Source organism: Muntiacus reevesi, chromosome 2 (assembly GCF_963930625.1).
Source record: "Muntiacus reevesi chromosome 2, mMunRee1.1, whole genome shotgun sequence".
NCBI classification, from domain to species: Eukaryota; Metazoa; Chordata; class Mammalia; order Artiodactyla; family Cervidae; genus Muntiacus; species Muntiacus reevesi.
In genome coordinates, this window is record NC_089250.1 from 20,408,338 (window position 1) to 20,435,560 (window position 27,223).

The window sequence follows — 27,223 nt, forward strand, 5'->3', positions numbered from 1 at the left end:
AGCAGGACCAGCGTGCGGGGACACACACACACACAGACATCTCTGCTCTAACCGGCGGCCGTGAGAACATCAGGGAAGGACCAGGCGTCCAAGAGACATTTCAGCCCTTCCTGTCATGAAGCATCTGCCGGGAGGGGCTGGGCCACAGTTACTGGTCTTTGCCTTCAGGGCACATCAGGCCTGAGCCAACGCAGCTTTGATGGCGGCCGCCAGCTTCAGAAACTTGCTCTCCGTGTCCACGTAGCCATCGCCTCCCTTCTTGGAGTGAACCAGCTTTCCTGCTATGAACACTTCAGAGAAGCCGGTGACCTGGGGAGTCCCCTCGCCCCAGATGTCCAGACGGCTAGGGAACTCATCTTCTAACTTCCTTTTGAACTGAAGACACTTGGGCTTGTAGCCTCAAGCGTCCCAATAAACCACTCGGACGACCACCACCATCGCTCCGAACCGCGGTGCCCGCTGCGGCGCAGACTCGCGATCCGCACCCGGGCGAGGCAGGGCGAGATCTGCTCAGTTTTTTAGAAGACATTACACATTTTTTTCAGCTTTCATCTCCACTGAAATTGGTACCCACAATGACATAAATGGGATAATAAATAAGTAGTAATGTGTGTAATAATGTCTGTCCATGCAACAAGGTAAAAATCCAATGATGAAGGGGGAAAAATGCAGGAATTTAAAGTGTAGTGAAACTTAAAAGGAGTCACTTTGAGTCAAAAGAGAATGGTTTCATTTCTCAGGAGCCTCATCTCTGAACAATGCTCTGTTTGTCTTTGAAACATGAAGTATTAGAACTCTATGGAATAATGAGAGGAAGAAAAAATTGCTGTTGTGTCTGAACTTGGTTTTGTGGGGTTATTTTCCTTGATATATTTTGTATTATATCATCCAACCACTGAGGCAATTAATTTTCAACTTGCCTTGTGTCCAGTCCTTAGTAAATGGTCAGTAAATATTGGTTGAGTTATGATTGTGCTGAATTCCATGTTATAGCTGCAGCTGTCAACACCTAATATAATCCTGTTTTCTCCACTACCTCCTTAAACTGTCAGTTCTTTAGATTGTGTCACCATTGATGGTGAATAGGAAACAAAGTGATCAAATCTAGGCTCCCTAACCTCAAAAAGAACATTTTCTAGTTAGATTAAATTACTGATAAACAGTATTATATGATCTCCCAAGGTTTTTGATAATGTCACAACAAAGAAGAAATTAATGAAAAAGTATTCCTTGCAGTCTTCTTTTACTTGAGAAAAATTTTGAAGACATCAAAGAGAATGAATAGTGTGATCTTGTAATTTGAGTCAGATGTAGAACGTGTATCTTCCTAGAGTCATAAGAAGCAAGAAAGCAAGAGAAAAGGGTCCTAAAATGTTCCCTAGTGGTGTAGACAAATATTTGTTATACTTGTCTGAGCAGGATCCTGGTGTCTCATGTCTTTAGACAACTCTATAGCATGTGTTTAAAATACCAGTTAATGTTACTGCCTTGAGCCTTTTCTTAAGCAGGGACCACAAAGGCTGGCAGGAGATGTACTTAGCACTTTCTGAGTCTACATATTTGGAGGAGAATTAAGAAGATGATATTGAACACCAAAGTAATTTTGGGTATTTTTAATTATAGAAGATCTACTGGGCATAAGTAAATGGAATATTTATATCACTCAAACACATTTTTCACCAGGTGCGGTTTTGGTATCATTTGTCTCAGCATTCACGTCTCTCGCTTTTTACAAGAACATCTTTGAATGGGGATTTGCAGAAGCACAGTGATCTAATCGGAATCTCTGAATCTCAATGGCGACAAGCAAAAATCAATCTCATTGCAAAGGCTGGAGAGTCTACTCTCCCTTTTCAGGTAAGCACGTAAAAGATGAATACAACTCAGAAGAAGATGCTTATTTAATGCTGATCTTCCCAGACAACAGTGGAACACATATGCCCCGTAAGTTTATCTGATATTAATAAAGCAAGCATATTCACAGTCAGGGATAAGTAGAGAGGTTATCTTGACTAAATACTCACGACTTAACCTGTGGAAGCAGAGCAAAAGTGGAGGTACAGATTGAACAGGATGGCAGAGAGAAGAGAAATGTAATGGGAAAATGTTTTTCTTAAACAAGCATGACAGAGTGCGTGAGGTAGTGAAAAATATCTGAGCTGTACTCCAATTTGCCGTCCATTTATACTGAGAATTTTATCACACTTTTATGTCATTTTCTTGGTTAAATAATGAAAGAAGGAAACTGTAGCTTATCAGATGATGCCCCAGCTTTCACCCTTCTGGGCATGACTGCCTTATGGATGATGTTTGAAAAGAGCTAGTTTAGTAACTAGATTGGATGGTGAAATTAGAGGAACACTCATTGCCAACTCAGTCAGTTGGTCTGAGTTCCCATCTCTGCTTAACCCAAGGGTTGCTAAGTGACTGTATACATTACGCCTTCGAGTTTCAGATTTCCCAATCTGTGAAAACCACAGTGATAATAAAAGCAGTATTTGGGGAAACTGAGTATTAAAGAAAATGTAGCTGAAATGGTAGCTGTGAACATGGGCTCTTTAGCTTGGAGTTCAAACCCTGGTGTATAGTCAGAGGGAAATTGCTTAATCCTTCCATGCTTCGGATTTTTTCTCTATAAATGGGTGCATGAATGTAAGATTGTTGGGGTGTTTGAAGCCTCTGAAAAATAACACAACTCATCTGCTACTCACTTCCTAACTGAGGCAAATAGAGAAGTCAAACAGGGAGAACAAACTATTTTGGAGAAGATGCCTTTAGAACCTCCAGGTATATATTTAAAATAGGGACTTCCCTTGTGGTACAGTGGTTAAGAATCTGCCTGCCAATGCAGGGGACATGAGTTTGATTCCTGGTCCAGGAACTAACATCCCAGTGGCCACAGGGCACCTAAGCCTGTGCTCCACAACAAGAGAAGCCAATGAGATGAGAAGCCTGCACAAGGCAAGTAGAGATGAGACCCCGCTCTTCATAAGTAGCAAACACCTGTATGCAGCAATGAAGATGTAGTGCAGCCAAGAAATAAATTAATATTTTTTTTTAATTTAAAATAATGCTTCACCTCAGAATAAACAGCCCCACCCAGAAAACAACCAACTGCTAGGGAATCCAGGACTCAACCTTTGGGGAAACCATTTTATCATGAGTGATTATGATATATCAACGTTGCCTCCTCAGCTGTAACAAATGCCCCCCCTGATGGGGGTTGATGATGATGGAGGAGGCCATGGATGCGTGGGGTCACGAGGTGTGTGGGAACCCTCTGCATCTTCCTCTCAACTGTGCTCTAAAACTGTCCCTAAAGGTGCTCTAAAATCTTAATAAAAAACAAAACCCCAAAACCAGAATGTCCTTTGTTGAAAGTGACTCTTTGAGAAATATTAGCAGTTGAAACTCATAGTGTTCTTTCTGGGCTTCATTAACCTGTCACTATTATTGAAGAGTTTTAGTGTAGTGTAGGGTTTTTTGTTTTTTGTTTTTTTTAATTATTTCTTCTTTGGGGATTTTTGTCTTTGTTTTGCAGTGAAAATTGAGATTGCTCTTTATTATCTGGGGACATATTAACTCGTTTGTGGATTGATCAGGGTTTGATGAGATTTTGTAGTTTGGCAGCCACGGTGTTTTCTTAAACAGATGCACTCTGGTGCTCTCTTTCTCCCTCACTCCCCTCCCCTGTGCTGGTTTTTCTCTCTCCTAACCTGAGGGCTCCCAGTTAGTACCAGTCAGCACCAGTCAGCTCTGTTTTTTTTTTTAGTATATTTTTGGCTGCGCTGTGCAGCATATGAGATCTTAGTTTTCCAACCAGGGATCAAACCTGCTCCCCCTGCCCTGGAAGCACAGAGTCTTAACCACTGGACCACTAGGGAAGTCCCAGGCTCTTAATTGTTCTGGCTTTTGAGGGGGATGAACGGCCCTGGGTTCTTGCTTTAAGCTACAGCCGTGTTTAATTTGCCCCTGAGAAGGTCAGGGTTTTAGCCTGTGCCTCTGCTCCTTCTCATGTCAACCTGGTACTTGGTTTGTTTTAGAAACTATAGCCAGTGAAAAGAAAAATAAGAACTGTTTTCTCAGATGTCACCATTCAGAAGGCTATTATAGGTCCACCATCTCTAAGCAGCAATTTAGAAAGTTAAAATTTGGGAAGCAATAAGCTTTTGAAAAACAAATTTAGAGGCAAAGTTTAACCTGACCTGAACCAGTGTTAAGCAGTTCATTTAGTGATGGGTTTGATGATAGAGAGCTGCCCTTGGTATCTCTGAGGGCATCATGATAGAGTTAAGATGAACATCCACACCTCTGAACTGTTCAGATGTCAAATCCTAGTTGGACTCAAACACTGTGGATAAGGAATTGGGGTCTGTGTAACATCCTGGTGTGAAGCAGTGCAGATTTTATACACATTTTATAAGATAGATAAATACACAGTCACACACATACATGATGTGTTTTTATTGAATATATTAATAATGTTTAGATACATTATTAAATCTATCAAACAAGTAGAAAGTACACAGAGAGGCAAACACCCATGTACTTAATCTTCAGAATGAATTAATATGAACATTTTCATTTGCTTGTATTGTTGATATGTTTGTTTCTAAAAACACAGCTTTTGTCCTCTTGGTACCCTTTTCTACTCCATTTCTTATCCTCTACAAGAAACAAAAATGCTAAAATTATGTTGTTTTTAACCTGATTTTTCTAAGTGTATTTTCAAAGTTACGGAAATATGCATGAGGAGTCTAGCTAGATGTAGTTCTACTTCATTCTTTGGTCGACAGCAAATAGAAAAGATATTATACCTACAAAGAGTCAATCTAGCTCTTACATATTCCAATAATTAAAGCTGATCTTCTTGGAAACAGACTCCTTTGGCACTTTAAATTTAGTGGACTGAAGTATTTAAGGGTGACCTTCGTCATTGCCTGACCATCAGTTTAATGCGGCTAAGCATATATTTGTCCAGTTATCTAATCCAAACATTGGAAAGGAGAAAGACATGGACTGTGTGACCTCTCTGTTCTCTTGTAGCCGTGACATTCAGATTCAATGTGGTCCTTTTATGTCTCTTGTACACATCGCAACAGAATATAAATTGCTCTGATTTCTTTAGGAAATCAGTGCCTGGGTTAGGTAGGGCTTTCAATCTTCTGATAGAAATGGATTTGGCTTACTGTTTGTTTTGCAAGAACAGCAAATTAGCATTTTAATATTCTCTCCATTGTCTTTGCAGTTTTTATTGGAAGAACGTAAGTCACATAGTTCACATTAATAGTATTTTTTTTCTGATCTGTTTTAACTGTTCCTACTCATTTTAAATATTCAGCTTTTTACACAAATATATTCACTTAATATGCAATTTGTTTCCTAACTCTTCTTCTTAATTTCCTATCTAGAGGTGGTACTTTTTCTGAATACTGTTTATTGATTTCAGGTTGATCTGCTGTCTTTGAGTTTGCTACTAAAGCATAATTGTGTCACATTTAGATTTTATTTTAAAATGACCCTTTTGTGGAATTTTCTACAATAATTCATACCATTTTCACTCTTGATCAGTGTTGATGGTGTAAATCAATAACAATTTCCTGATGTTATTTGAGGATTCAGTGAAGGGTAAGATTTATAATGCAAAGTAAAAGCTGATCTGGTCTCTGTACTGTTGCTATGTCCTTGGCCTTCTTAGTCCAGGACTTCATTAAATCTTGTTTTGCCAGGTAGCTCTATCCTCCAGTATCTCTGAAGACCAGTTACCTCTTATTTCAAGGTAGTGATGATGTTCAGCATAATCATCCATTGCTCAGGTCACACATTTTTCTTACTCAAATGTGACCTTCAACCAATAACTTCAGTTCTCTAAGCTCTGTTTCCTTTGCTTTAAAATGTGGATGAAAATAGCACTGTCTTCACAGGGTTAAAATAAGTGAATGTATTTTAACTTATTTAGCTTACTCCAAGCCTGGCATGTAAAAAAAAAAAAAAAAAAAAATCCAAGCTCTTTAGTAAAAATCTGCTGTTGATCTTATTCTTAACACCACCATCATTGTTTAAAAATTACTGTTGTCCAGTTTTTCTTTATTTTTTCTTACCATATTCCCATAGTCTCCATTTCCTTTTAGATTCATATTCATTCTCATTATCCTTTGTTTAAAACAAGATATCAAAGAACCAAAATTTGAATATGCTAGTTGAATATTTCTCTGGAAAACCTTCTCTCAGTTTTGCAGATGTAAAAAGTAATCACTTGACTGTAAACAATATTTACCATTGCCGTGCTTCCTGAAAGCAAAAACAAGAAATGATTCTGCTCGCTCAGGAAATAATATAATATAATTGACTAAAACAAAGCTCAGCAAGATCCTAAAAAATAGTTTTAGAAGGAAAGATATCTACATATAATTAGAAATTTTAGCTTTCAAGTTACCTTCAGAATCTTCTTAAGATTAGGTTTTTCTCTCTGCCTTTTTGCATGGTTGAAGCATCTTTTCTGAGCAACCTCTGGCTCACACACTGATTATTAACTGATACTGTAGTTCTCGGGGGAACTGCCTTCAATGACGAATTGAAAGATCAGCTTGATTTAAAGCAAGTAATACAAAATAGAAACAGTGAAGATGATTTTGGCACAATCAGGTGATATTATTTACAGATATGAGATATATATTTTTAGAGGAATTTTAACATTTTTCTCTACTTAAAGTTGGAGGATTTTAATTAATCCAGATCAAATTGTAACTGTTCATCACATAGTCTTGCATTTAATTATATAGGAAAGCCGGCAAAGGTATAGATGACCTGAAACTGAAGTTTAGTATTAGTGAAGTGAAGTCGTTCAGTCATGTCCGACTCTTTGCGACCCTGTGGACTGTTGCCTACCAGACTCCTCCATCCATGGGATTTTGCAGGCAAGAGTACTGGAGTGGGTTGCCATTTCCTTTTTTCCAAATTCTGTCTCACATTCTTGGCAGAAGTAATGAAGTGCTTTTCTTTGATTCTCTTAGAATCTTGTGCATATTTCTTATATAGCACTTATGGTATAGTTTATGTGTCAATGTGTCTTATTAAGTTAATTTTTAAGATCTTTGAGCTCAGAGATCCTCCCTGATAACATGGAGATGCACTTTCTAGCCACTTGCTAGCCTGGACTGGTGGTCCTGCTATGTGCTATTAAGATTCTGCACATGTGTTTTTTTTTTTCTTCCTTCTTTTTTTTTTTTTTTTTTTTTTGAAGATTGTGGAATAACAATATAATGTGAGTGATTAATAAGAAAGAAAACAAATTATATTAGTCATTGTTTAGAAAGTTAGAATAAATTAAACTTAAGTAGATGACTTGAAGTGCTTTAGCATATGAATCTTATTAACTGCTGTGTTTTTTTGCCTCACTAAGTAGGTTTCCATATATGTATATATAATCTATATAAGTTTTTAAATATTCTGGTATGTAAATGAATCATTGCCTCCAGCAGACACATTATAAATTAACTCATATCTCAATTAAATTGAGTTGTAAACCACGCAGTTGATTACCCCAAAGAGCTCATTTTAAATGCTTATAACTCTTAATAGCTCCAGTGGGAAGGCCGCCCTTCAGTTGTGATGAATGTTGCAACTTCTAATTGAAACAAGGTTACCTAGGATATTAAGGTTGCATAAGGTGCTGTCAAAGCAGTTATGACTTTATAAATTCCTAATTTGAATTTTCTGATCAAAACAATTTTCTAAAATTAGGTTGGAAGATTGGGACATATGCAAATGAGCTCCTCTACACAAAGAAATATGATTGTAATGCATTTACTTTTGTTAAAAAATGATTAAGGAAGATAGTTTAGGGGGTACAAACAAGGTTTATTCAGCACTTCAAGAAACAGTCTCTAATTTGGAGAAATGCAAAATGGGTGGAAGGCAAGAAACTTTATAGGGTAAAGAATAAAAAATGAGGAAGAGATAAAACAGAAGATGTTCAGTTGGTTGAGGCCTCAAAGTCAACCTTGTTTGGGTTGAGAAGGAATAAGGAAATATAGAGTCCAGAATTGACTTGAAGTTTGGGTACTGACTGACTGAATATACTATGTTTCTGATCAAGAGGAGCATTTAAAGGCATGAAAGTTACTTAAGTTTTGATTTGCTGCCATGGCACCCAGGGCAGGAATGGCTCCATCTTGGGCCTAGAATTTTAAAAAGTTTATAGTATATTTCTAATAATTTATATTTCTATAATTTTAGTTAATTTTGGAAGCTACAGTTTTATCATCAAATGCTACTGTTGCTCTAGATGACATCAGTGTATCCCAGGAATGTGAAATTTCATATAAGACACTTCCAGGTACTAGTGTGCAAAGCAAAGGTAAGTTTTTTCTTTTTTTTCTTATGGTTGTTGCAATTTTGAACATTGAAATGGTTTTCTTTGATATCAAAATATAAAAATATATGTATACATTTTAAGTTTTTGATATGGACCATTTAAAAAATCTTTCTTGAAGTTGTCACAATATTTTTCTGTTTTGGTTTTTGGCCACAAGGCATGTGGGATCTTAGCTTCCTGACCAGGGATGAAACCCTCACCCCCTCCATGGGAAGGCAAAGTCTTAACCACTAGACCACCAGAAAAGTTCCTCAAAATATGAAATATATTAGAATCCTTCATTAATATAGTTCGCTAATACCAGGATGTGGATTATGTCACATGTCCATGAAAACTAAGACATTTCTTTTTTTTTTTTAAAAAAAGTAAAAATGCAGTCTATCACAGTCTAGGCCTGAGGCTATCCTCTAATAACATTGTATACTTGTGGCTAAAATTGTCACATACAGATTATTTAATTATAATAGTTATGAAAGAATTTTAAATATTTTGCATGTTTTAAAATACCTCTGTAAAAATCAATTGTATTTTAATTTTGTTTGATACTTCAAGTGAATGTGTAATTAAATTCATGTTTCAGAATCACTCAGGAGTTCAAAAAAAGTATTGTTTAGAAAAGTGACTTAAGGCCAAAGAAAAATTTCAAACTTGACCCTAAAATTATGTGTTCAAATTCAAAACAATCTTTTCAAGAAACAGATGGAGTTTGACTAATTCTTTGACTACATATTTTGTAGAGAATTTCAATTGAGAGAAAGATATACTGTCATAAAAATGGATCCCAAATAATAGGATAGGCATTTTTGAAAACCTCTCCGTAATATATGGGCTTCCCTGGTGGCTCAGTGGTGAAGAATTCACCCTCCGATGCAGGAGACTCAGGTTTGATCCCTGGGTGGGGAAGATCCCCTAGAGAAGGAAATGGCAACCCACTCCAGTGTTCCTGTCCGAGGAATCCCATGGGGCAGAGGAGCCTGGGGGTCTATAGCCCATGGGGTCTTTGTGAGAGTACGTTGAAACGGGTATACATTGTGCCTGCAGTTACTTTGTTATTTTAACCCTGGTTGACGTTTCTCTCTGACCACCCCTTTCCTCAGGTCTCACTTAAGAAACAAAAATGAATATTAAAAATGTTTCTGAAAATTGTCACACTTCATTTTATTAATCTCTTTATATGAAAAATAATTGCATGTGGGCATCAGGCATGTCATACATTCTGAAGTTATGTTTTCTTATGTGACATATTTAGTGAGAGAAGTTAAATTCTTAAAAGGAGCTAAATGCATTAATCAAGGATGATATAGGAGAAACTATTTTAAATTGAGATCTGAGTTAAAGAACTTTTCACTAAGGATCTTTTATTAAAGGCATCTTTCATTGGGGAGGCTGTATATTCTATGTCCTAACTGTATTGTGTTAACATGCTTTTACATTATTCAGAATGTGTGTCCTGAATTTACAATAAACCATTCTAAGCTGTGTGTAGTGTGTGTGGGGGTGGGGGTGGGGTTTTGATAGACATTACAGAATGCAAAGCAGCAGATTTAATGATTAATGAGTTTTGGAGGGTTAACCAGAATTACCTTATTTCTGATAATTAATTAAACATTTTCCTTCTCCTAATTAAATGCTGCATCACCAGAATTGGAATCGTAGGAAGGTATTAGAGTTGACATTGAGGGTGGTGTATTTGGAAGCAGAAGTGGTTAAAGGTTTTAAATTATCAGTAAAATTAACCTTAGTAGAAGTCTCTGAGAATACTTGATCTCACTTACAGAGAATTCTCTTCATAAATTAACTCAAAACTCATTTATGTGTGCTTCAATTGGCACACCAGCTCACTTGGTTAGGGCATAATTCTCATTAGGCCAAACTTACGTGAATTATTCCTGAAAGACTAATGATTTTACACAAAGGAAAAAACTTTCTTACCATTTGTACAAATTTATCCAGTAGGCAATCATAAGATCTCCTTCATGAACTTTAGTATTTCCACTGAGCAGGAGTTTAGGGATGGGAGGAGAAGGGGACTTGTCAAGTCCTACTTACGGTGAATTATGTTATATTTATGGCCAGAGATTTATTGAGACCCTATGCTTGCAATGTTTAGCTCGTTTAAAAACTAGTGTTCATGAAACAATTACACATTCCATCTATTTGTTGGAAGAGAAAAAGATGTTTTATTCTCTCCATCTCTTCATTTGAAGCTGGACTTGTGCCACATGAGGACGCAGGCTGGACTTCATCCAGCAGGGTGTATGATTTCACATCTGACTGTCCAGATGGAGCAGAGGAAGCTAACTGTGGTGAGTGAGAGTCTAGACTCACTCGACTAAGATCTGTGGGTACATATTTACTCTCTGAATGTTAAGTGCATGCTACTTAATTAATGAAGAATGTTTCTTTTTTTGTTATTTATATTTTAAAAATATTTTTATCAAGGTGTGATTAATGTATAACATTATATTGGTTTCAGACATACAACATAATGCTCTGATATTTGAATATAATGCAAAACAACCATGAAAATAAGTCTAGTTATATCACCATACGTAGCTATAAAATTTTTTCTTGTAATGAGAACTTTTATTTAAAAAAATATTTATTTCACTGTACTGGATCTTAATTGTAGCATATGGGATCTTCATTGCTCTTAACTTTAAAAATTTACTCGCTTAACAACTTTCAAAAACACAATATAATATTATTGCTAATTATTACCATGCTATACGTTATTACATCCTCATGACTTATTTATAAGTTTGTACCCTTTGATCCCCAATTCCCTGCCTCTGGCCATTACCAATCTGTTCCCTGAACTAGGACCTTGGGTTTTTGTTGTCTGTCTGTTTTCTAGATTCCAAATGAAATCATATGGCATTTGTCTTTCTCTGTCAGACTTATTTCACTTAGCCTAATGCCCTCAAGGTCTATCTGTGTTGTCACAAATGACAAGATTCCTTTCTATTTTATGGCTGAATTTTATTGCACTGTCTATGTACCACATTTTCTTCATTATTGTAGTAATGCTGCAGTGAACATGGGACACATATATCTTATTGAGTTAGTGTTTTTGTTTTCTTCAGATAAATTCAGGGTACCATCTGAGTGTCCTACACTTTTAACTCAGTTCTGACGCTACTACCCGGAGATGCCATTAAGTTCTACAGGTTAAGACTCAGTCCTACAAGACTGCCTCCCTTCTGCTATACTTTGGATGATGGTCTCAAGTCCAATTTGTTATCAATTGGCTGGCTCTAAATCAGGTTCCTTGGACTCCCTCCTTGGATTTGATTAATTTGCTAGGGCAGCTCACAGAACTCAGAGAAACATTCTACTTACTAGATAACCTGTTTATTATAAAAGAATCTAACTCAGCAACAGTTTGACGGAAGAGACACAATGTGGGGGAAAGGATGAGGAGCTTCTGTGTCCTCTCCAGTTGCCTCTCAGCACCTCCACATGTTCACCAACCTAGAAGCTCTCCAGACTCCATCCTTTTCGGTTATTATGGAGGCTTCTTTACATAGATATTAGCATGATTGATTGGCCACCAAGTCAACCTCCAGCCTATCTCCTCTCCTCAGTGGTCAGGGGTAGGACTGGAAGTTCCAACCTCTAATCACTTATTTGGCTTCATTGGCAACCACCGTCCACCCTTAGGTTCACTCCAAAGTTGCCTAATTAACATGAGAAAATACAACTTTGTTATTCTCCATACTTAGGAATCCTTAGTGGCCGAGCAGTAAAGAATCCAGCTGCAGTGCAGGAACCTCAGGAGATGCAGGCTTGATCCCTGGGTTGGGAAGATCCCTTGGAGAAGGGAATGGCAACCCACTCCAGTATTCTTGCCTGGAGAATCCCATGGACAGAGGAGCCTGGTGGGCTACAGTCCACAGGGTCACAAAGGGTTGGACAGGACTGAAGCGACTTAGCATGCATGCGTGCACACTTAGGAAATTCCAAGGATTTTAGGAACTCTGAACCAGAAACAGGGATGAACCTTTTGGATGTAATCCCGCTTGTTTATATTTGCTTTTGTTGACTCAGCTTCTGGTGTCAAATTGGAAAAACGTTGCAAAGACTTTTGTCATGGAGCTTCTTTCCTGTGTTTTCTTCTAGAACTTTTATGATTTCAGGTCTTATGTTGAAGTTTGTAATCTATTTGAGTTAATTTTTGTGTATGGTATAAAGAGAGTGGCCCACTTTGGTTTTATTTTTATGTGACTGTCCATTGTTCCTAGTACCATTTATTGAAGAGACTATCTTTTCCCCATTGTTTATTTTTACCTTCTTTAATGAACATTAATTATCTATGGGTGGGTTTACTTTTGGGCTCTCTAGTCTGTTCCATTGATTTGTGTTTGTTTTAATGTATGGCAATAACAGTTTTAATTATGATACCTTTGTAATATAATTTGAAATCAGAGTGTGAGATGCCTCTGTCTTTGTTCTTTCTTGTTTCTCAAGATTGCTTTGGGTATTTGGTGTCTCTTGTGGTTCCATAAAAATTTTAGGATAGTTTGTTCTATTTTTTTGGAAAAATACTCCTGAAACTTTGTTAGGGATTGGATTAAATCTGTAGATTGCCTCATGGGGAGGGGGTTTGGGGGGGTAGCATGGACATTGTAGCAATATTAATTCTTACAATTCATTGAGCATAGAAAATTGTTCCATTTATTTGTGTCATCACCCATTTCTTTCATTAATGTTTTATATATTTTAGTGTCCAGATTTTTCATCCTCTTGGTTAAATTGATTCCTAAATACTTTGTAGTGTCTTTTTTTTTTTTTTTTTGGTGCAATTTTAAGTGTCAATCTTTTCTTAATTTATCTCTCATAGTTCATTTTTGATATATAGAAAGGCAATAGATTTTTGTATATTGTTAATGTATCCTGCAGCTTTACCAATTTGTTGATTGGTTCTAACAGATTTTTGGGGAATCTTTTATATTCATGTCATCTGTAAATAGTTTTATTTTTTGTTTCTGATTTTGATGCTCTTTATTTTATTTTTCTTGGTAGATATTGTGACTAGGTCTTCCAATACTGTTAAATAAAGATGGTAAGTGTAGGCCTCTTTGTCCTGAACTTGATCTTAGAGGGAAAATGTTCAGTTTTCATCGTAGATTATGATGTTGATTGTGGGCTTGTCATATATGGCTTTTACTATGTTGAGCTACATCCTCTTAATACCCATTTTGTTGAGAGTTTTTATCATAAATGGATGTTGAATTTTGTCAGGTGCTTTTTCTGCATCTTTGGAGATTATCATTTGATTTTTATCCTTTGTTTTGTTCACATGATGTATCACATTTGCTTCATTTTGTTACATGGTGTGTTACATTTGTAAATACTGAGGCATCACTGCATTCCTGAAATGAATCCTTCTTGATCCTAGTGTTTGATCCTTTTAAGGTGCTCTTGAATTTGGTTCACTAATATTTTTATTGAGGTGTTTGTTGAAGATCTTTGTTCATGAGGAATATTGGCCCCCCTTTTTTTCCTTGTGGCATCCTTTTCTGATTTTGGTATCTGGGTAATGTTGGCCTGAAGGTGTATTTGGAAGTGTTCTTCCATTTGGAGAAATTTGCTGGGATGCTGTAGGCTAGATTTGGTTAACAGCTTAGTAGTCAAGAAAGAAATTATCCACTGAGATACCTGCAAAACTCACGGAAGGGTGACTTATCCGCACTGTCTTATAAGGCTGGTGGTCATGGTTTAAGAATAAAAACAAGAAAAAAGTACCCTGGAACCAAAAAGGGAAGTTCTTTATTCTGCTATTCTTTGTGGCATTCTTTGCTCTTTACTAAGAAAGCCAACCATTGTATGAGCTATTGAAAAGAGAAATGTTTGCACAGTCCAGCTCCGTTATCTCAAAGCAGAGCAAAGAGGGTAGATTTGGAGCTGGGACACAATGTGATTATAATTGGCACACATTCCTAATGTTGTGTAGTTTGTAATTGGTGGAAGGCCAGCTTACATCTGGGTAATCTGTTCCCAGAACACATTCTTAACCACACATTTTGCAGCCTTTCTGTCCTTTCAAGTTCATCATTAAATTGAAAATGATAGTTTCCAGAAATGAAAAGTTGCTTCCTTGGTCAGTTTGAGCAATAGGAAATTTGAAGCCAGTGAAAGAATTTACTTTTGGAGGAGAAATCATGCTCTCAGGCCCCTAGGATGTCAAATGGTATCTTAGGAATTCTGTCTAGAAATTTTAAAACATTAATATCCTTAAACAAAAAAAGAAAAGAAAGAAACCTTAATCTTTTCCCTTTAGAAATTATTTTATCACATTACATTTCATAAATCGGAAATGCACTAAATTTCTTTCCATTCCATTTGTGTGTTTCAAGGATTTAAACGACTTACAGACACAAAAAGAGGATAGGGATCTTTATTTGGCATTGGATCCATGATTATAGTGGATTGAGTTAAAAAATAAGCAAATGAACTTCAGTTCTCTAAAATCTTTGTCTTTTATTTCTTTGCTTGTCCAACCTCCCCCCCCCAGCCCCCGCAAGACTGATTTTATCGTGATGAATCTGTTTTGTCATACAAATGCTAATTCTTCAACCCATTTTTATGAATTCATACATTAAAGATTCCAGCAGTGAGTTGAGATGAAGTAAAGGCACAGTAAAGAATCTGGAGTAAAAGCAGGCATCTTTTGTCTTCTTTGCAGCAAAAAAGAGAAGTAAGCATAGTGATTTTAGGCTGAGAGTTTAGCAGTGAACTTACTTGTCAGTTTTCCCATAGAAAGCTTAATTGCTTTAAAAAAAAAAAAAAAAAGATTTTCTGTAAGGAGGAAAAGACGATACCACACTCAGGATTTCTACACATAAAAATAAATTCTCTGTAAAAGGAACATTGCTCCTCTAGGGTTTCAAATATTAATATCTTAATGCAATTTATTCTAATTTTCACAACTATCTTGGACCTAATTTGAGTTGTCTTCTTTATAATAAGAATGATTATGACTTACCTCAAAAGAGTTGTTAAAATTACTATGATTTAGGTGTTCTGTGTCTCTAAAATATCTTTGAACTTTTTAGGAAAAATTACCAAATGTAATTTTTAACCAATTTTGGTAAAAGACATAGTTTATCAGATAGATGAGAAAGCCTATATTTTTTTAAAACAACTCTTTGTCTTTTAAAGGTATTATAATATTCCCAAATATCATTTTCTAAACACTTGTAATGTACTTCTGTCTAAAAACTGGTTAGTAGAAAATGCATATGCTTTTTTTCTAAAAATAGATCTACACAATTTCTCGTTTTCTACTTTTCTTTCTGTTCACAGGAAAAAACACGTACATCAGTACTTGGTTTGAATTCAATAAAGTCTAACCCAAAGCAGGTTGAGCAGAAAAGGAAAGAGTGATTTATTATTTTTCTGATTTGACTTTTCAAACTTAAATACTGGCTGTTTATTTTTCCCAAACTACTATGTCTGCTAAATATAAAAATGTATGTATTAAACACTGGCATTTCTACAGCTGATAGTAAGGTAGAGGCTAAGCGGTTTTATGTGTTGATGCTTTGGAGGCCATCTCCATGTATTTTTACTAATGTTTTACCTTCCAATGGGCTTCCCTGATGGCTCAGATGGTAAAGAATCCACCTGAATGCAGGAGACCCAGGTTTGATCCCTGGGTTGGGAAGGTCCCCAGGAGAAGGGAATGGCTACTCACTCCAGTATTCTTGCCCAGAGAACTCCATGGACAGAGGAACCTGATGGGCTACAGTCCATGAGGTCTCAAAGAGTTGGACATGACTGAGGGACTAACATTTTGATTCACTTCGCTTTACCTTCCAATAGTAATTTTTGTATTCTGCAGTGAGACAAATTTCTTTCATGACACAACAGCATTGTGAGAAAGCTTGAATTTTCCATATCTATGTTTCTTTTGCTATTTGTTGAGAATGTGTGTATGTTTGTGTCTGTGTGAGAGAGATCTAATGACAGCTCTGTTTTTACTGCTTATATTCTAAAAAAAAAAAAAAAATGTTTTTTGAGAAGGTATTTTTTGGTGAGATTGAACATATATAAACTTAATTATAGAATTAAAGGCTTCCTAAAATGCACTTTTCTGTTTAACCACAAATTGCTTTTTATTTTAATGAAAGATGGGAAAATAAGCTATTTCCTGTTTTCTATCTAATGCTGTTTTCTATAGACCCGACTGCCAGGGGAAAAGAGGGTCTCCAAATAAAACTAAATTTGCTAATTATTTAGCATCTTGCTTAAATGTATATCAATCTACACATTTTTTTAGAAAGAAGGCTATCTTGCTATTTTTTTTTCTTACTGAACTGGGCTCTCTTTCTCTTCATATTGTCCTCCACGATTTAGACACTGTTTTCCAGTCCAAAAAAAATAAATAAAATCTCCCTAGACAGAGGTAACTGTAAAAGACTAGAATGGAAAGTTGTTTCTTGTGAAGGCTCATCATTTCTGTGACATAAAACTAAGAAGTTCAGAAAAAATCCGTTCTTTCTCATTTGTGGGGCCATTGATCACTGAGGGAAAAAAAACTATTTCTATAAACAAGTAAAATCTGGTAAATGACCCATGATGATTTGATCAGTCTTTGCTGTGGATAATTATGTTGTTAGACTAGAGAAATTCAGGACAGTAGATATAAAATAATAAAATAGGTAATGCAGTAGACAGTAAATTTTCTCAGTTGAAAATTCTATTGAGAATATGAATCTATGTCTTTCTTTCATAGGAAAGTCTTTTTCTATGATTATTTAAGATTAAATTTCAATAAATTACATTATTAAGAGTATCTATGGAAAGATTTTGTGTGCATTATTGCATTGAGCTCAGTTCAGTTTAGTTGCTCAGTCATGTCTGACTTTTGCAACCCCATGGACTGCAGCATGCCAGGTTTTCCTGTCCATTAACAACTCCTGGAGCTTGCTCAAACTCACGTTGAGTTGGTGATGCCATCCAACCATCTCATCCTCTGTTCTCCTTTTCTCCTCCAGTCTTCAATCTTTCCTAGCATCAGGGTCTTTTCCAATCAGTCAGTTCTTCACATCGCGTGGCCAAAATATTGGAACTTCAGCATCAGCCCTTCCAATGAATATTCAGGACTGATTTCCTTTAGGATGGACTGTTTGGATCTCCTTGCTATCCAAGGCACTCTCAAGTCTTCTCCAGCACCACGGTTCAAAAACATCAATTCTTCAGTGCTCAGCTTTCTTTATGGTCCAACTCTCACATCCATACGTGACTACTGGAAAAACCATACCTTTGACTATGCGAACCTTTGTCAGCAAAGTAATGTCTCTGCTTTTTAATATGCTGTCTAGGTTTGTCACACCTTTTCCTCCAAGCAGCAAACATCTTTTAATTTCATGGCTGCAGTCGCCATCTGCAGTGATTTTGGATCCCAAGAAAATAAAGTCTATCACTGTTTCCATTGTTTCCCCATCTATTTGCCATGAAGTGATGGGACCAGATGTCATGATCTTAGCTTATTGAATGTTGAGTTTTAAGCTAGCTTTTTCACTCTCTTCTTTCACTTTGATCAAGAGGCACTTGGATTTTATTTTTCAGCATGATCATTTTTCTTCTTTACTCTGAAAATTATAAGCTAGATGTATAAGTGGAATTATTTTTGCTTGTATACCCCAACTACTTCAGTCCTTCTCTTTAGTTTCACACCTACTACAGTTGTCCATTTAGTTTCTATTTTCAGATTAGTGATGGTTGTGAGGAGAAATATAAGGGGTTTTAATCATCCTGTCCTGTTGAACACTAGGTTTGCTTAGCAGTCCCTGTCTCCTTGCCTTGAAGAACTTTACCACTGTAGATAGTGAAGTTATCATTTTCTTCCAGGGTTGATAGAAACCCCTTTCTTTGGGGTGTAGACTTAAACATAGATTTAAAGATGATATGACAATAATATACATTTTGTTACACACTTCTCATGCACTTATTTTGTTCCTGACATTGTTTAAAATGAATTTATATGTGTAAATAATTTATAGCTAAGAAAAATAAGGCACACAGATGAATGTCACGGCTCTTCCTATGGTCGTGGTCATGCAGTTAGTTTAGTAGAGATAGAGGTGGGAGTGAAAAATGAATCTTGGGATTGATTTTCACTTCACCTACTGAGTCTTCACGGTGCTTAAATTTGTAAAGTTCTCAAAGAATGTAAACCTTTTCACCCCCATGGGCATTTATAAGAGAGGCATTAAAATAAGTTGGTATTTCCAGTGACTGTATTTTAAGACTGTTTGAGCATTTCCAACACTTTGTTAGGTTTGTATGGTAGACACAGAAAGGAGTTTTTACTCTAGGGAAAAGCAGTCTAGTGAGAAAATCTAGACATGTGTGCATAAAAGAAGTCATGATAATCTATTGCCAGTCAAATCTGGTTAATAATAATAATAAACAGTGGTTGTACTTAATATCTGCTAAAATAAATGTATGTAGAATATGCAGAGATATTAATATATTTGCTCTGCTGTGAGTAGCACACAGAATTCAACAACACATTAAAATGGTCATAACACCATGATCATGTTGACTTTATCACAGGCATGCAAGCATTCTTAAATATATGCAAATCAACCAATGTGATACACCATATTAACAAATTTAAAGATAAAAACCATATGATAATCTCAATAGATGCAGAAAAAGCTTTCAACAGAATTCAGCACCCATTTATGATTAAAAAACTCTTCAAAAAATCGGCATCAAAGGAACCTACCTCAACATAGTAAAGGCCATATATGATAAACCCACAGCAAACATTATTCTCAATGGTGAAAAACTGAAAGCATTCCCTGTAAGATCAGGAACAAGACAAGGGTTCCCACTCTCACTACTATTATTCAACATAGTTTTGGAAGTCCTCGCTGTGGCAATCAGAGAAGAGAAAGAAATAAAAGGAATCCATACTGGAAAAGAAGTAAAACTCTCACTGTTTGCAGATGACACGATACTATACATACAAAACCCTAAAGATATCTTCAGAAAATTACTAGAGCTAATCATTGAATTTTCAAAGTGGCAGGATACAGAATGAGTACACAGAAATCACTTGTATTCCTATACCCTAACAATGAAATATCAGAAAGAGAAATCAAGGAATCAATCCCATTTACCATTGTAATAAAAAGAATAAAATACCAAGGAATAAACCTTCCTAAGGATAGAAAAGAGCTGTGTACAGAGAACTATAAGACACTGATGAAAGAAATCAAAGATGGCATAAACAGATGGAGAGATACTCCATGTTCCTGGGCTAGGAAGAATCAATATTGTGAAAATAACTATACTACCAAATGCAATCTATAGATTCAATGCAATCCTTACCAAATTACCAATGGAATTTTTCACAGAACTAGAACAAAAAATCTCACAATTAATATGGAAACACAAAAGATCCCAAATAGCCAAAGCAATCTTGAGAGAGAAGAATGGAGCTGGAGGAATCAACTTTTCTGACTTCAGACTCTACTACAAGGCTATAGTCATCAAGAGAGGATGGTACTGACACAAAAACAGAAACAAAGACCAATGGAACAAGATAGAAAGCCAAGAGATAAACCCATGCATCTCTGGATACCCTAATTTTGACAAAGGAGGTAAGAATATACAATGAAGCAAAGATAGTCTCTTCAGTAAGTGCTGCTGGGAAAACTGGACAGCTACTGGTAAAAGAATAAAATTAGAACACTTTGTAACACCATGCACAAAGATAAACTCAAAATGGATTAAAGATGTAAATATAAGACCAGAAACTATAAAACTCAGAGGAAAACATGGGCAGAACACTCTATGAGGTGAATCACAACGAGATCCTCTATGACCCACCTCCTACAGTAATGAAAATAAAAGCATAAACAAACAAGTGAGACCTAATAAAAACTTTTGCACAGCAAAGGAAATTATAAGTAAGGTGATAAGACAACCCTCAGAATGGGAAAAACTAATAACAAATGAAACAACTGACAAAGGATTAACTTCAAGACTATATTAGCAGCTCATACAAATGGATACCAGAAAAACAGCCCAATAAAAAATTGGGCAAGAGACCTAAACAGACATTTCTCCAAAGAAGACATACAGATGGCTAATAAACAATTGAAGAGATAATCAATATCACTCATTATTAGAGAAATGCAAATCAAAACTACAGTGAGATATCACCTCATACCAGTCAGAATGGCCATCAAAAAATCTACAAACAATAAATGCAGGAGAGGGTTTGGAGAACAGGTTTGCACTGTTGGTGGGAATGCAAATTGATACAGCCACTATGGAGAAGAATATGGGGATTCTGACCAGAATCTAGAATGGCCTCTAGAAAGATGGTACTGATGAACCTATTTGCAGAGCAGCAATGGAGACACAACCATTGATAACAGACTTATGGACACAGCTGGTGGTGGGGAGGAAGGAGAGGGTGGGAGGTATGGGGAGAATAACATGGAAACATACATTACCATATATAAAATAGATAGCCAATGGGAATTTGCTGTTTGACTTGGGGAACTCACACCAGGGCTCCGTAACAATGTAGAGGGGTAGATGGGGAGGGAGGTGGGAGAGTTGTTCAAGTGGGAGGGCACGTGGGTAAATCTACAGCTGATTCATGTTGATGTTTGTGGTTCATATTGTGTTGGTAGAAACCAACACGATACTGTAAAGCAATTATCCTTCAATTAAAAATAAAGTTACAAAATAGATGAAAGTATACATAAAAATGTAACTAATAGAAAAAGCTGATTTTGCTCCATAGACAATAAGGGTGGACTAGGATAGGCATGAATCAGATTCTAAAATGAGGAGATTGTGGGAAAGGTTTAATGAAAAGTTTGAGAATAAACATTTCTTGACTTCAGTTGAAAATTCCGTACAGCACAGGTGAAGTTCTCTGGAAGCACAGTTTGCGTTGGTGTAATCAAATTGTTGATAAAAGTAGAGTGAGGCAAGTTGGCTGGGAAAGTTTTTACCTGGGGCATTAGTGTTGTAATATTGGGCTAGAGGAGTGGGTACTTTGGGAGAGTGCCTGAAAAGAGTGGATAATAGTAGGAAGCAGATGTCATTTAACACTTGCTGTCCTTGGGGTTAGTTCATGCATTCAATAAATATTTATCAAGCACTGTACTTGATTCAACAGCTGTTTACAGGGTGAACAAGACACATGTAGTTCCTACCTTCTTAGGGATTACAGTGTAGTGGGGAGAACTATATTACACTAATATAGCCATAATTCTAATTCTGATGAGGATTATGTAAGAGTTACAGAGTGAAAGTTAATAGATTGACTCTTTGATTAGCCCTAGTCTTAAGATACCAGAAGTTTTTCTTAGTATACTAGCCTTTTTTAAAAATTAAAATAAAAAACTTTAGAGCAATTTTAAGTTCACAGTACAACTGAGAAGGTACAGAGAGTCTCTATAGAACCCCTACCCCCAATACATGCATGACCCCTGCCATTATCAGCATCACCCACCACGATGGGATATTTCTTACAGTTGATGAACTTACATTGACACATCATAATCATTCAAAGTCCATAGTATACCTCATGGTTCACTCTTGGTGTTGTGCATTCTATGGGTTTGGACAAATATATAAATACATATATCCATCATTACAGTATCAAGCAAAATATTTTCACTGCCCTGAAAAATCCTCTGTGCTCTGCTGTTCCATCTTTTACCTGTTCCCAACTACGAGCAAACACTGATCTGTTCATTGTTTCCATAGTGTTTATTGCCTTTGCTGTAAGGTCAGGTAGTTGGGATCATATGCTTTATAGCCATTTCAGATTGGCTTCTTTTATGTAGTAATACGCATCTAAGGTTTTTTCGTGGCTTTCAAGTGCATTGCTTTTTTGTGCTGATTAATAGTCCGTTGTTCAATATTCCATATGAAGAAAGCAGCTGTAAACATCTATGTGCAGGATTTTGTGTGGGCATGCATTTTTGGTTCCTTTTTGGGTAAATACCAAGGAACATGATCGCTGGATTATATGTAAGATTGTGTTTAATTTTCTAAGAAACTGACAAACTGTCTTCCAAAGTGGCTGTACCATTTCACATACTCACCAGCAATGAATGCGAGCTCCTGTTGCTCCACAGTCTCACCAGCATTTGTTGTCATCAGTCCAGATTTTGACCATTGTAATATGTGTATGGTGGTATCTCAGTGTTGTTTTAATTTGCATTTCCTTGATGATGTACAAACATGCAGCATCTTTTCATATGCTCATTTGCCAGCTGTGTATCTTCTTTGGTGGGGTGTCTTCAAGTCTTTGGACTATTTTTTAATCAGGTAGTTTATTTTCTTATTGTTGAATGTTAAGATTTTTTTAATTTTGGATGAGAATCCTTTATCAGCTGTGTCTTTAAGTATTTTCTCCCAGTCTGTGGTTTGTCTTCTCATTCTTTTCATGACATTGTCTTTTTCAATTTTAATTGAAGTACACTTGACTTACAGTATTATATTAGTTTCAGGTATACAACATAAAATTCTATATTTTATAGATTATGCACCATAAAAAGTTATAATATTACCAATTATATATTCCCTGTGCTGTATATTACATCCCTGTGACTTATAAGTCAAACACAGAAAGAAAATACTGTATGTTGACATTGTCTTTTGCAAGCAGAAAATTTTAATTTTAATGAAGTCTAGTTTATTAATTATTTCTTTCATAGCTTATGCTTTGGTGTTGTACCTAAAAAGTCATTTAAATTTTCTTCTCAGTTATCTTCTAGGAGTTTAATAGTTTTACATTTTGCATTTAGGATTGTGATCCATTTGAAGTTAATTTTTGTGAATGGTATAAGGTCTATGTCTAGTCTTCCCTGCATTGGAAGCTGAAGTCTTAAACCACTGGACTGCCGGGGGCGTCCCTGAATTTTGGTAGAACGGAAAGTGGGTGTCTTATGTAATACTTATCAGTTTTTATCCGGAATCACAGGATGTAGAGTGAGTAACACAGAGAAGTAAGATTGAAGGAGGAGATCACTATTGTCTAGGGTTTGGATAGTTCTGATGTTAACAGGGCAGTGAGTTGAAGAAATAATTATTGAATAATTTTATTGACATAGTAAAGTAATTGAAACTTTGATATTGGATAGAATTTACTGGGGAGAGAGTATAGGCTAAGAGCCAGTGTTTTTAACTGAAATTCTGGCATGGTGACACCACTTGAGGTTTTCCATTCCAGATAAAGTATGATATTTAATTACATCTCCTTTGAGAGGCAATTAAATATAATTATAAGTAAGATGAGCAAAAGGGTCAAATAGAACCTAAAGAGAGACACACAATTAGGGAACTCTGACAAAGGAGAAACCTAGTTAAAAAAAAATTAGGAGTGATTTTTTAGGAGTGGATGGACTGATAAGTGGGCTTGTATTAGGGGGTCCCAACTAAGTATGTCTAACTCAGTAATAGAATCAAGAACATAGGGGAAAATAAGAAATGAGAAGAGAGAAGTTATTTCTGGAAAAAGGAAAGTCACCACTGATGCTTTTAACAAGTGCATTTTGAGTGCCTGCTCTATGCCAGGCATATAGATCCCACAGTAAGTAAAACAAACAGATGTCCCTCTCTTCTTGGAACTTGCTTCCAAGTAGGGGAGAGACTGAGACTATGATAAATGAGCAGAGTGAATATATCAATAAGTGAGCAGAGTGCATACTATTTTGGAAGGGGTGTATGTTATAAGAAATAGAGTGGTGTAAGTCAATCAGGTAATAGTGGAGGGGAGGACTTTGCAATTTTAAATAGGATTGTCATAGTAGCTCTCAAGGACAAGGTGGTTTAAAGCAGACTTAAGGGAAGGGAAATAAACTGAGAATATCTCAGAGAAAAGATTTTCAGGCAGAAAGCAAGAATAAAGGGATTGAGACAGGAGGCTACCTGGTGAGTTTGAGCAATAGCAAGTGATCTGTTTGACTGGAAGAGAGTGATTATAAGAAAAAAGGAATTCCCTGGGGGCTTGGGTAAAGAATCTGCCTGCCAATGCAAGAGATATAAGTTCAGTCCCTGATCAGGGAAGATTCCACATTCCTTGAAGCATCTAAGTCTGTGCACCAGAACTATTGAACTTGTGCTCTAGCGCCTGGGAGCTTCAACTGCCGAGCCGATGGGCCCCGACTACTGAAGCCTGGGCACCCTTGAGCCCATTCTCTCCAACAAGAGAAGCCACCTCAATGAGAAGCCCTCGCACCACAACTAGAGAGCAGACCCCACTTGGCATAGCTAGAGAAAAGCCCACGCAGCAGTGGACACTGATCACAGCCAAAAATAAATAAATAAATAAAATTCTATAAAAAAGAAAATAAAGGCTTTCCTTTAACAAAAGATAAAAATAATAGGAAATGAGGCCAAAGAAATAAGCAAATGATCTAAAGCTGTGCTTCTCAACCTTGACTGCATTTGAGAAGTATTGAAAGAAAGAAATTGAAAGTTAGTCACTCAGTTGTGTCCAACTCTTTGCGACCCTATGGACTGTAGCCCACCAGGCTCCTCTGTCCATGGGATTCACTAAGCAAGAATGTTAGAGTGAGTTGCCATTTCCTCCTCCAGGGGATCTTCCCTACCCAGGGAATGGTCTCACCAGCATTGCAAGTAGTTTCTTTACCCTCTGGGCCACCAGGAAGGCCCTGAGAAGTATAGAGTTGGCCAAAAGTTCCTTTGGGTTTTTCCATAACATCTCAGGGAAAAACCTGAATGAACTTTTTGCCCATTCCAACACCTAGAGAGCTTCTAAAGTTCTAGATGCCATGGCCAATTAACACTGCATTCACTGGAGGTGCAACCCAGGCATTAGCAATTTTAAAGCTCCCTATGTGATTTTTAATATGCAGCCAAGTTTGAATGCTGTTCAGTTAAGACCTTACAGGGTCATTTTAAGGTCACCAGCTTTAAATGAGTGAGAGGGGGAACCACTGTGGCACTTTGCAGAGAAGCTTTCCAAGAACTGACTTAGTAGAATCACTGTGCTTGCTATTTTGAGAACAGACAGGAAGGTACTAATGCCCATCCATCAGAGAAGACCAGTTCAGTTCAGTTGCTAAGTCGTGTCCAACTCTTTGTGACCCCATAAACTGCAGCACTCCAGGCTTCCCTGTCCATCACCAACTCCTGGAGTTTCCTCAAACTCATGTCCATTGAGCCGGTGATACCATCCAACCATCTCATCCTCTGTCATCCCCTTCTCCTCTTGCCTTCAATTTTTCCCAGCATCAGGGTCTTTTCCAATGAGTCAGTTTTTCACATCAAGTGGCCAAAGTATTGGAGTTTCAGCTTCAGCATCAGCCCTTCCAATGAATATTCAGGACTGCTTCCTTTAGGATGGACTGGTTTGATCTCCTTGCAGTCCAAGGGACTCTCACAAGTCTCCTCCAACACCACAGTTCAAAAGCATCAATTCTTTGGCACTCAGCTTTCTTTATAGTCCAACTCTCATGTCCATACATGACTAAAGGAAAAACCGTTAGAGAATACCAGTTCAATCCCTGTAACAAAGCTGTGTTGATTGAACAAGGAAAACGGTTTACTGTGGGGACCTGTGGGGTATTTTAGCAAGAGTCTTAGGAGGAACTTGTTATTGGATTTAAGCTTGTGTTGTATAATTTGTGGGAGGGTTTAAGGAAGTAGGAATTCCCCCTGGAGAGATCAACAACTAAAAATACAAATCCAGTGAGAGGCAAGGGTAAAATTCCACCTTGGCTTATCATCTTAAAAAGCTCATGCTGTATCTGTGGCAGAACAAGTATATAGCAAATTTCTGAAACACCATTTTAAAAATCAAAACTTAACATTTTTGTTCAAAAGACAATGAGTTCCATTATAAAGAAAATATTCTGTGTTAGTTTTCAGTTTAAAAGGAAAAGCACACTTCAATTTCTTCTCATCACGTTTCTTCAGTTAATCATATATATACATACAAGAAGACTATCCATACTTCTGTTTTCAGAACCATTGATATTTTTCAAGAAAACCATTTTAGTAAGAGAATAAAGCTTTGAGATGGCACTTTTAAACAATTTAATTTTACTACTATCTTTAGACTGTTGTGTCTATGGGTATTTTTAATGGATATGTTTTCTTTTTCATTTTAGTTTACTACTGAAATTTTTAGTCATTTGTGAATAACATTCTTAACTGTCTTTAAAACTTGAATAAGGTTAACTGAACCTTAGGATAACCATGTCTTAGACTAGCTCCATATTAAGTAATAATTCAAGATCACAAGGCGTTACCAGAAATATAAACAAAGGGAACTCCCTACCTTTTGCTGAGTAAGAGCAAAGATTCTGCTTCATCACATTTCTATGGAAAAATGTCTAATGTGCTCCTTCCATAGAGCAAGAATAAGCCACGCACAGACATATAATAAACTCGTTATGTTCATCTCCCTAACCTGAACTTATGAGAAACAACTTTTGAGATGATAGTCACATTGAATGAATACTCTAGTAGTATAAATGACAGAAAATATGATTCTTAAAAGGGCTTACTATTTTTTACCCCAAGAGTAGGCAGAAATGAATGATGGCTTTTTTTTAAACGGTTAACTTTTTTTTCTATCCTATTTGATTTTTATGTGTATCTTCTTTGTATAGGTATTTTGTTTCTTTCCTCAGACTAACCTAATGATTTCAGATATTTTGTATTTCTTGAGAAGAGCCCAGCTATCTGTGGAGCTAATAAGCTCAGGTTATTTCATTAACATTTATAGGGTTTTTTCATTTACCTAAGTTATCCTATTCCTCAGTCACTTCTGAGTCACTTATATTATTATTTTATCCATTTTAAGATGCAAGGCAAGTCCAGTTT

At 36.5% G+C, this 27,223-nt stretch overlaps 1 protein-coding gene and 1 pseudogene across 1 annotated transcript in view; one reads left to right on the plus strand and one right to left on the minus strand.

Moving 5' to 3' along the window:
* Positions 1–27,223, plus strand: part of MALRD1 (MAM and LDL receptor class A domain containing 1) — a 512,511-nt gene that overhangs the window by 77,699 nt on the left and 407,589 nt on the right. The window contains exons 13-14 of the mRNA XM_065919555.1: positions 1,684–1,857; positions 8,239–8,359. Coding sequence (XP_065775627.1) covers positions 1,684–1,857; positions 8,239–8,359 — 295 coding nt within the window. The remainder of the gene's footprint in view (positions 1–1,683; positions 1,858–8,238; positions 8,360–27,223) is intronic.
* On the minus strand, positions 44–494 carry LOC136157789 (selenoprotein W-like; annotated as a pseudogene).